The sequence below is a fragment of the Mirounga angustirostris genome, unplaced genomic scaffold (assembly GCF_029215605.1).
Source record: "Mirounga angustirostris isolate CCGP_5_RB_7025 unplaced genomic scaffold, mMirAng1.0.hap1 SCAF_6, whole genome shotgun sequence".
Classification (NCBI taxonomy): Eukaryota; Metazoa; Chordata; class Mammalia; order Carnivora; family Phocidae; genus Mirounga; species Mirounga angustirostris.
In genome coordinates, this window is record NW_026991714.1 from 142906312 (window position 1) to 142916960 (window position 10649).

At 46.8% G+C, this 10649-nt stretch overlaps 1 protein-coding gene across 1 annotated transcript; it reads right to left on the reverse strand.

Annotated features, from left to right (window-relative positions):
- Window positions 1-1725: 1725 nt before the first annotated feature.
- PRDX3 (peroxiredoxin 3) lies at window positions 1726-10410 on the reverse strand. Its single transcript, XM_045878957.3, has 7 exons — window positions 10287-10410; window positions 8603-8738; window positions 7030-7171; window positions 6340-6475; window positions 4979-5082; window positions 3303-3468; window positions 1726-2739 (listed from the first exon to the last, which is right to left on the reverse strand). The coding sequence occupies exons 1-7, from the start codon at window positions 10320-10322 to the stop codon at window positions 2686-2688; spliced, it is 774 nt and encodes a 257-aa protein (XP_045734913.1). The 5' UTR covers window positions 10323-10410; the 3' UTR covers window positions 1726-2685.
- Between the last annotated feature and the right edge of the window lie 239 nt (window positions 10411-10649).

A 10649-nucleotide genomic window follows, 5' to 3' on the forward strand; every position in this document is an offset into this window, starting at 1 on the left:
TATGGGAATGCTCGTATCCTAGTACCTACTGAGAAGGCCCTGCATCTTACCCACGTGACAGGGGCACCAACCTCTTGGACATTATGGTGGAGAATCTTCAATTGCCCTTGAAGTCCAGTGTAGAGGGCACTGGGGATAGTCAGGGCTGGCTACTTAATTTTCACGGTGAAATTTGAAAATGTGGTGCCCCTTATTTAAAAAAGATTGAGAATTTAAGGGCCCCTGGGTTGTGCAGTGGGTTAAGCCTCCAACTCTTGGTTTCGCTCAGGTCCTGATCTCAGGGTGGAGTGACCAAGCCCTGCCCCTGACTACGCCCAGTGTGGTCCGCTTAGATTCTCTCCCTTTCCCTCTGCCCCTCCCGATTGTGCTCTCTAAATAAATAAATCTTTAAAAAAAAAAAAAAGTAATTAAAAAAAGTCAGTATCAGAGAATTAAGCCAGGCCTGGGGTCCCTTCCAAGTGTGGGGCCCTGCGTTGGCCTGTGATGGGGTCACCACACACAATGCTGCACTGGGGCAGATCCAGTTCCTTTGAATACCAGATAGAGTAGGGGCTGGTTGTAGAAAAAAAATGCACCTGCCTTCCTCCTGGGATTGCCTCCCCTAGCCCGCTGGCCCTGCACTATGGTGGGTGGGGGTTATGGGTGTTTGTTGAATGTACCTTCCTGGATGTTTAAGGAGTTCAGGGGTCCTCATGAGTCTTGGGTTGAGGACCCAGCACCACCGATTACTTAGTTGGATGGTCCTGGTCCAGTCAATGTAAGTGGGTCTATTTACTCATTTGTAAAATGAGGACAATAATTATATCTATTTTAAGGTTTTGTTGAGAATGAGTTAAAACATGTGAAAGTCCTAATATGACACTGGGTCCATTGGAAATGCTGTTTGGGCCTTTAATAGCCCACTGGCCTATTCCATCCCTTGCCTTGCCTTCCCCTCCAGGGACATGAAACCAGCTCATGTTTTCACCAGCTCATGTTTTCTTCAGGCCAATGTAACTTGACAGCTTCTTTTACTCAGCCCACCTGGCTCACTTTTCTATAGCCTCAAGAGTTCATCTCCTTTTCCAGGAAGTTCTTCCGCACACCCATAGCTGGGTGAGGTGCCCCTCCTCAGTGTTCCCCTTATGCCCCAGGGATGCATCCATTGTGCCGTCCTTTTAGCACACCGGTATTATCCTGTTGGCTCTACCCTCAAGTATGTCACAAATCCAACTCAGCTTCTCTTCTCGGGACCCTTATCTAGTCTTAACAAAGGAGCCACAGTGATCCTCCTAGAACAAGTTGATGTGACTCTTGTCAAAACCTTCCTTACATTTTCCATCTTAGTGAGAATCCAAAGTCCTTAGCTTGTTCAATTCTCTGCTCTAGCCCTTGCTCCAGTTTATTTCCCTTCCAAACATTCTATGTATTTTTATTGTTATTTATTGGCTTTCCCCCTCTACAATGTAACTGCATGAAGGAAGGGGGTTGTCTTTTTTTGGTTCACCCTTGTGCCTGCAAAACAGCACCTAACATGTGGCAGGCACTCAGGATTTACCACAATAACGAATAAATGCTTCATCTCTCTCCTGCCGGAACCTGAGTTCTTGGGTGTAGAGCCAGCATCTTACTCACTTTTGTGGGCCCCGAGTTAAATGCTCCACAAATGTTGGTTGATACAATCAGAAGGAAAATTACAGCCCCATAATATAAGCTGAACCAACAATTAATGGTATTAAACATGCAGATACTTTAAAATGTTTATTATGTACTTTACATTGAGCATTTCAGAAAAGAAAATTACAATGATTTCAAAATGCAATTCCTAGACTCGATAAATATCCTTTATAATTACACCCAATCAATATCTGGAATTGTATGTAGACCCTATGTCAGCTAACAAGTAAGTAAAATAACTATATTAATCTCAGGGACAAGAAACATGCATGATCACCTAAGTCACTCTGCCACTGTGCCTTTTTTTTTTTAAGATTATATATTTATTTGACAGAGAGAGACACAGCAAGAGAGGGAACACAAGCAGGGGGAGTGGGAGAGGGAGAAGCAGGCTTCCCGCGGAGCAGGGAGCCCGATGCGGGGCTGGATCCCAGGACGCTGGGGTCATGACCTGAGCCAAAGGCAGATGCTTAACGACTGAGCCACTCAGGCGCCCAGCCACCGTGTTTTTTTAAAAACATGATTCTCATTTGTTTCAAGTACATATACATCCACTGCAAGAGTTAAATTAGACCACTGATGTTAACACATTAAAACTATGTATGATCTTTGTTACCTTAAAAGAAAATTCAGTTTTGTACAAAGAAATTCAAGAAGAAACTTTTCAGGACCCTTGATCAGAAGCTTCGGTGAGTGCCCTACTATTCCGGTGTACATAAAGGTTCAAGTAAGGCCAACAAAGAATGTTTCCTCTTTCCATTGAAGACAATCCCAGGAACAGGTAAATTAGCATTCTATAAACTAGCTAGCCATCAAGAGGTTACCAATAAAGGACGCTTTAAGTGTGTGAGGACATTTAAAAGCCTCAGCCACTGTTACAAAGACACTAAAACATTTAGAGTATTATTTATGAATACAAGCATAATTGGTGTTTTGTCTTCTATAAATAATCATCTTTGAAATGCTCAAAGTGAGTTCCAACTGTAGCTCTTTCCTGATGTGAGAAGAGGTGGGTACACATGGGATGATCTACTGATTTACCTTCTCAAAGTATTCTTTGGAAGCAGTTGGATGTGGCTTGATCTGAAAATACAAAAACATTTAATTAGGCAGCTGACTTCAAGATAACAGTCTCAAAAGTGAGTTGAAAGCTCTGTTTTTAACCCAAAGTTTTTTAACTTTTTATTTTTATTTTATTTTTAATTTTTTAAGATTTTATTTATTTATTTGACAGAGAGAGAGACAGGGAGAGCAGGATCACAAGCAGGGGGAGTGGGAGAGGGAGAAGCAGGCTTCCCGCAGAGCAGGGAGCCCGATGTGGGGCTCGATCCCAGGACCCCGGGATCATGACCTGAGCCGAAGGCAGACGCTTAACCAACTGAGCCACCCAGGCGCCCCAGTTTTTTAACTTTTTAAAGTGTGGTCTGTTTCCTTTAAAATACACAGATGAAGGTTACATCAACATCCTGCCTGATCGCTGGCCCCGCCCCAACCCCTGCCCCTCGGCAGCTTCACCCATCTGCACACCATCTGCACACCTGCTCCAAGGGTGGGCTCCTTTTGTAGGTACTCTAGGCCAGGAGCCCTGGAGGCGAGGACCTGGGACCCTATGCTGGGGTCTCAATGCTTCTGGAAAAGAAACCTACTGTAGGAGAATCCGGGGTCCAGTTTGCTGGGCAGACTTCTCCATGGGTTTCCACAAACTGGAACGCCTTCACCAAGCGGAGGGTCTCTTCCACACTTCGGCCCACAGGGAGATCGTTGACACTCAAATGCTTGATGACTCCGTTGGGGTCAATGATGAAGAGACCTCTGCATCAGGATTTAGCCCCATTAGTACCTCAGCCGTACCACAACGACAAAGTCTAACTTCTACCCGCTTCTGTCTTTAATTCTCAATAAAGCATTAACTCCCCCATATGCTTAAATGTGGGGCTTTCACTGTTACACACAAAGCTGATCCTTTCTCACTGATGATGTGCCACACATCATGGGAGAGATGTGACCGGACCAGGCCGATGTGGAAAACAGGCAGTATTTCCCACAGAGAAAAGTTATAGAGTCTAAAAGTCAGAGAGCAGACTGCTTTAACTTATTAGTGATTTAGGTGTTCTCTGGGCGGCTGTATCAAATCCTGGCAAGAAACCAGAGGCAAATGAGAGGAGACAGAGATGTATCTTATCTATATTCAGTAAATACTGATGAAATGAGTGAATTCTTGGGTAAATGGGGGCGGGGAGAAATCCCCTGGGGAAATCTTTGCAGAAAGAATTTACTGGCCTCAAGTCTAGGCTGAGCAGAAATCTAAAGGAAAAACCAAGACTGTTACTCTTTATCACTTGGCAGCGGCAAAATGAAATGACCTGCCCTGTGGTCTGTGTTCATCTTCTGTGCAAGTGTTGGGGTTACCATGACATATGCAGATACGGGTCAACCACAGGGTTTAACAGTCCGTCTTAAAAGGGTGTGGCATTCCAAGTGTTAATCATGCAGGGAAAAAACAAGTAAAAGAAAAAGGCAAGGTGAAAAGGTGCTTCTTCCTTCCTGGGCCTGGCTCTTGGGGGTCCTGCTGTAAGCTCCTTGACCAAGAGCGAAGCCAAGCTGGAGTCCATGGTGCAGATGCAGATGCAGGGCCCCCAGACTCCGGAAAGCAAGCCTTATCTTCCAAACCAGACTCAAAGGAATAAGGATCTAGCCACTGAATGAATGAGGACAGAAATGACATTCTGGGACAGGAGTCATGACGCTACCAGAACCTGTGCTAAAAACTTCAGCTGCCTCGCCTTATTTAGTCCCCACAACCAACCTGGGAGGTCCATTCTCATTTTAGGTATGGGAAACCTGGGACTCAAAGAGGTTCAATAACTTGCCCAAAGTCACACAGCTGTTAAATAAATACGTGAGTTTAAAAAAAAAAAAAAAAAATCAAACTCTGGTCTGATTCCAGGGCTTGGACAAGATCTCACCCATCCCAGCTCACTGACTCCTACAGTCTGCTAGTCTCCCCTTCTCCAGACATGCCAGGAGTGTGCCTCCCACGAGAGCAGCTCCCAGGTGGTGAGGGCGAGTGCAGCAGGGTGACCATCAAGACACACTAGTCCTCAGAAGGAGACACAGGGTGCTGCAGGGGGCAGACACGTCTCAGCCATCCCGAGATGGCCAACACTCACGGAACGCACTCATCAGTGCTCACGCAAGGCTAAAGTGAATGGAAGCTTTTGGTTTTCAAAATGCTTTACTGAGGGCTCCATAAATCCTCTAAGAAGTGGGATGATGCTAAACATGAAAAACAAGTTTAAGTTCGTAAGAAACATGATCTTACCTTAGAGCAACACTGGGGCCTTCCAACAGCACGCCATAGTCTCGGGAAATCTGTTTAGTCAAATCTGACAGGAGTGCGATGTTCATGTGGCCCAAGCCGCCATTCTAACAAAAATGAGGACATGACTGGCTGTTACACCGTGTGCCCTCCCCACTGTCAGCCACGTAAACTGATGTCTGAGGCTAACAAGAATGGCGACGGGTGGCAGCAACTGAGAACTGACAGCGGGCCGAGCACTGCTCTTAGCTCTTCCTGTTAACTCACTTCCTCCCAGTACTATCCTGGAGCAGATACTATCATTGTCTTTTTACACATGAGGAAACTGAGGCACACAAAAGTTAAGTTACTTGTTCCAGGTCATGGCTAGAAAGGGACAGAGGCAGGATTTAAACGCAGCTAAGGGGCGCCTGGGTGGCTCGGTCGTTGGGCATCTGCCTTCGGCTCAGGTCATGATCCCGGGGTCCTGGGATCGAGCCCTGCACCACTCTCCCCGCACTGCGGGAAGCCTGCTTCTCCCTCTCCTGCTCCCCCTGCTTGTGTTCCCTCTCTGGCTGTCTCTCCGTCAAATAAATAAAAATAGAATCTCTTTAAATAAATAAATAAATAAACCCAGCTAATACTGGAGACCTTTCTTTTTCTAATTCTCCATGTATTCCTTTACTTCAAGATTAATTTCTGTAGCATAAAAATGGAAGTGTAATAAAGACTGAATAATTTGGTTTTGATAGTCCAGCAACATGGCTAGAAATTTTGATTCTCCCAATCGTTTTTCAGCAGGAATAGTGATCATGCTGAAGAGTGAAATCAGAGAACTTAACCACCGTCCCACGAGCCATGAAGGGTATGTGGGATCTACAAAGTACCCACGAGAGAGGAGGCATCGAACCCCAACTGTCCCTGCCCCCGCCCTGCTGGGCCTGTTCTCCGTTACTGTTTGTACCTTGCAAAACACAGGTGTAATGGGCAGTAAATCCAGGCAATGTCAAAGGAGATAAGGACAGAGTTTAACAGAATTTGCCAGGAGTTTAGGACCTAGAAATAGCCCATTTCAGACTAGTCATGCTTTTACTATTTCTAGGTTAGTCTTTTTTTTTTTTTTAATATTTTATTTATTTATTTGACAGAGAGAGACATAGCGAGAGCAGGAACCAGCAGGGGGAGTGGGAGAGGGAGAAGCAGGCCTCCCGCCAAGCAGGGAGCCCGATGCGGGCCTCGATCCCAGGACCCTGGGATCATGACCTGAGCCAAAGGCAGATGCCCAACGACCGAGCCACCCAGGCACCCCTCTAGGTCAGTCTTTTATGGGGTCTTTTCAGTTTTTAGGCTCCTAAGTGCAAAGGCAGGGCCACTGAGGTTTATACCTTCCTTGGTGTGTTGATCCAGGCGAGATGGGTGAACTGAGAATCCACTGAAACAGCAACAACTTCACAGTTCACGTCGTGAAATTCATTGGCTTTGTCGCTAAAAGCAATAATTTCTGTAGGACACACAAAGGTGCTAGAAAAAAAGGGCAGAAATTCCCAACAGAGAATTTAAAAACAAGGATTTAAAATTTAAACAGGTAGCCTAAAAACTAGTTCAACTGCTTAAAGGTGAAGAAGGAAAAAAACAGTTAACCATCCTCACCAGACTCACCTCTTTAAGAATCATACCAAAAAATGGGGGTGGGCAGGGGAAAAGAAGCATATTCTAAGACTAAAGAAACAATTAAATAAAGTAGCTTTATGAGAAAAGTCATTTTATTATCTTTACTTTTCTTGTTTTCCTCCAGGCCAGTGACAACTTCCTTACAGACTGGCTTATGGAAACCACAGCTCTGGAGCACATAAAACGGAGCCATGTTAAAACCCTACCCCACTAAAAAGAATGCCATCTCCTTCTCTAAATTTATCAGATTAGCTGCAGATGCAAGCTGTCCTCAGCAAGGCCACCAGTGATAACAGGATCCGAAAGAACCCTCCCTTGACCAGAAGAGCAACCAGAGATAGGAAATGTCAGGGTGGAAGCAAGGACCTTAAATGACATTAAAGCATCACAGAAATTACACTTACAAGTCCAAAGGATAGAAGAAAAGCACCAAATATCTCCCCTTAAAGTCATCAAGGCTTAGGTCTTTGAACTCTCCGTTGACAACGGCGGTGCCCTTAAAATAGGGCGCGTGCTGGGTGACGGCAGGAGCGTGGTATGAGGAACCTGAAGGAAGCCCACACGCACATGTAGTTCACCTGCTAAATCACCCACCTATCTGACTTCATTCAAATCTCTCACAGTAATTAATTAGTACTATAAATTAATTAAAAGGTTCAGTTCAACCCTATGTCTAGGTAATACCCCCCTTCCGTAGTTCTAGATGGTACCCAAATTCAATTCAAAGTACTATGGGGACTGAAAAGACTAAAAAGATGATGCCAGAAGATGGTAGGGACGAAATTAAGATAGAATTGAGGAGGAAAGGAGCCTAGGCATGGATTCTAAATACGGCTCAGATTTTGCCATGTCCAGGCAGGACAGGGAAGAGGGAACAGGGCAGGTGTGGGGAACAGCTGGTGGCAGTTTGAATACAACAGAGAGGTGTGTGTGGAAGGAAGCATAAGAGACAAAGCAGGAACAGCTGAAGGCCAGGCTCTGAGGGCCCTTAAATATCAGGCTAGAAGCTGTTTTGGTTTTTTTTAAAGATTTTATTTATTTGAGAGAGACAGAACATGAGTGGGGGGAGGGGCAGAGGAAGAGGTAGAAGCAGACTCCCTAAGCAGGAGCCAGACACGGGGCGGGGGGGAAGTTTGGGGCTGGATCCTAGGACTCTGGGATCATGACCTGAGCGGAAGGCAGACGCTTAACCGACTGGGCCACCCAGGCGCCCCCATAGAATCTGTTCTTAAAAGAAGGGACAGCGGGCGCCTGGGTGGCTCAGTTGGTTGGGCGACTGCCTTCGGCTCAGGCCGTGGTCCTGCAGTCCCGGGATCGAGTCCCGCATCGGGCTCCCTGCTCGGTGGGGGCGTCTGCTTCTCTCTCTGACCCTCCTCTCTCTCGTGCTCGCTCTCTCTCTCAATAAAATGAAAAGAAAGAAAAAAAGAAAAAAAAAAGGGATAGAGTGATCACTGGAGATTTTCAAGCAGGAGATGGAAGATGCGCTGGTGTTGGTGACCAACAAGGAAATGTGACACAAGAGCAGTCTGCCTCAGTAATTTTCAGTCCTGACTGGACATTAGAATCATTTGGTGAGCTTTTAAAATACACTGGTAAGGGGATTAAAAGGTACGAACTTCCAGTTACAAACATGGGAGTGCAATGTACAGCATAGTGAATACAGTTAATACCATAATAGCTTTGTATGGTGACAGATGGTACCTAGATTTATCGTGGTGGTCACCACCTAATGTATATAAATCTTGAATCACTATGTTGTACATCTAAAACTAATAGTATCGTTATGTAAACAACACAAAACAAAATGATGTCCCGGTCTCACCTCAGATATTGACTTAATTTGTCTGCGGTGGGACTGGGGTAGTGGTGTATTTTCAAAAGCTCCCCAAGTGAGTCTAATGGATAGCCTGGATTCAGAGCCCGTGTCCTGAGATGATGATTCATATTACCTGGGTCAAACCAAGGCATAACACTTACTGGTGCTAAAAGCCAATTTTGCTTGACCAGAACCAGACCATAATACATTTGTCAGGCATGTTCTTCGGGAAGCAGCAGGTCTAAGGGCTGCAGAGACAGAGATGCCCCAAGGAATAGCACTCACATGTCGGGCAATCTGGAAAGAGAAACACTTTATATTAGGAAGTAGCCTGAAGGCTGGCCTTGCTGAAAGGGCATTAAATCATTGGTCGCCTCCGCTCTCCTTGTTCCTGTGAACCAAATACCAAACCCCAAACTCTAAGAGTATAGAATGAACCTCCATGTTCTTAACATTCCTTTCTGCTTCCTTCTTCTTCAAGACTGCAAGAGGGGAACAGGGAGATGTTGGTCAAAGCGTACAAAGCTGCAGTTATGTAGGATGAATAAGTCTAGGGATCTAATGTAGGGGTACGATGACTATACTTAATTATACTGTACTTAACACTGGGAATTTGCTAAGAGAGTAGATTTCAGGGACACTGGTCACACACAAAAAAGGTAATTATGTGATGAGATGTTAGGTTGACTGCAGTAATCATTTCCTTATGTATATCAAATCATCATGTTGTACAGCTTAAGTATATATAACTTTTATTTTTAAAATATATAATTTTTTAAAACCCTGCAAGGCAGAGGAGAATTATAAAGCCATAAAGACTCCATGCTCTTAAGAACACAGAGGGTTCAAAAACCAAGAGGACTTGGCCAGGCCCCGTGTATTTACGCCTTTTACCAGCATGATCCACTAAGTATGTTTGTTTGTTTGTTTTTTAAGATTTTATTTATTTAGTTGAAAGAGACAGAGACAGCGAGAGCAGGAACACAAGCAGGAGGAGTGGGAGAGGGAGAAACAGGCTTCCCGCCGGGCAGGAAACCCGATGTGGGACTCGATCCCAGGACCCTGGGATCATGACCTGAGCCGAAGGCAGACGCTTAAGAACTGAGCCACCCAGGCGCCCACACTGAGTGTGGTTTTCCCAGAAAAGACAAGGGCCCCGCAGACAAGCAAACAAGTAGAGCAAAGTTCACCCTCTGGGAAAATTCGTACAGGGCTCAAGGGGATTGTTTGCTCAACTACAGTGTCTAGCATGACTCAGGAAGAAGAGCCTTGTGTTCAACCCCGCCAGCAGAAAGGGAAGAGAGGGTACCAAGAGGGTGCTCGGCTTTGCCAGGAGGAAAGCGCGGGTACAGACCTGGGGGATGGGAGGAGGGCAGTGCCTTTTGCACTTCAGCACTTTGTACTTTACCACTTTGGTTTCCATCCACCATTTAGTGGATGCTTACTGCAAAGCCTTACTGTAGGCATCATTCTTTCTATCTTTGGGCGAGGACAGTAAGCTGAGGTTCGAAAAGGTGAAGTCATGTGTCCAAGGTCACAGAGTAGCTACAGAACAGGGAACAGGGGCCAGGGACCCTGCCTCCAGGACGGGGTGCTCAGGTGGAGAGAGGACTGAGGACCCCCGCTCGGGGAGAGGAGGGATTGGAAGGGAGGACACAGGGGAGGGGGCGGTTCTGCGCAGGCGCATTCCCTAGAAGCGAGGCCTCTGGGTCCTTTACCCGCTGGTGCCCTCCAAGAACGGCGAAAGGCCCCCCCAGACCACAGGGAGCAGGATCCTGTCTGGGAAGCACGTCGTCGGAACCACTACTGGGTCTCCGCTCCTGTCCCCTGCCGGCAGCCACTCACCGAAGCCCGGAGAAATCGTCCCACCGCGGCCGCCATCTTCAGTGCGCGCAGGATTCGCGGGACTGGCGGGAAAGAAGAGGAGGCGGGGTGTGCGGGGGCGGACCCGGGGCGGGGCCTCGGCGGCGGGGCGGGGCCTGGGCCGGCGCGGGGGCGGGGCCGGCGCGGGGGCGGGGCCCGGGCCGGCGCGGGGGCGGGGAAGAGGGCTTCCCCACCTTTTGCCGGGACCTTCCTCGCGTCGACTTGTCTGTCCGGTGTCTCAGCCCCAGTTCCAAGGAGAAAATGCCTGCTGTGGCTTCTAAGTAACGAAATGCTTAGGAAAACAACACTTTGTTTCTAACCGTCGCCGCAACCTAAAAAGGGCTA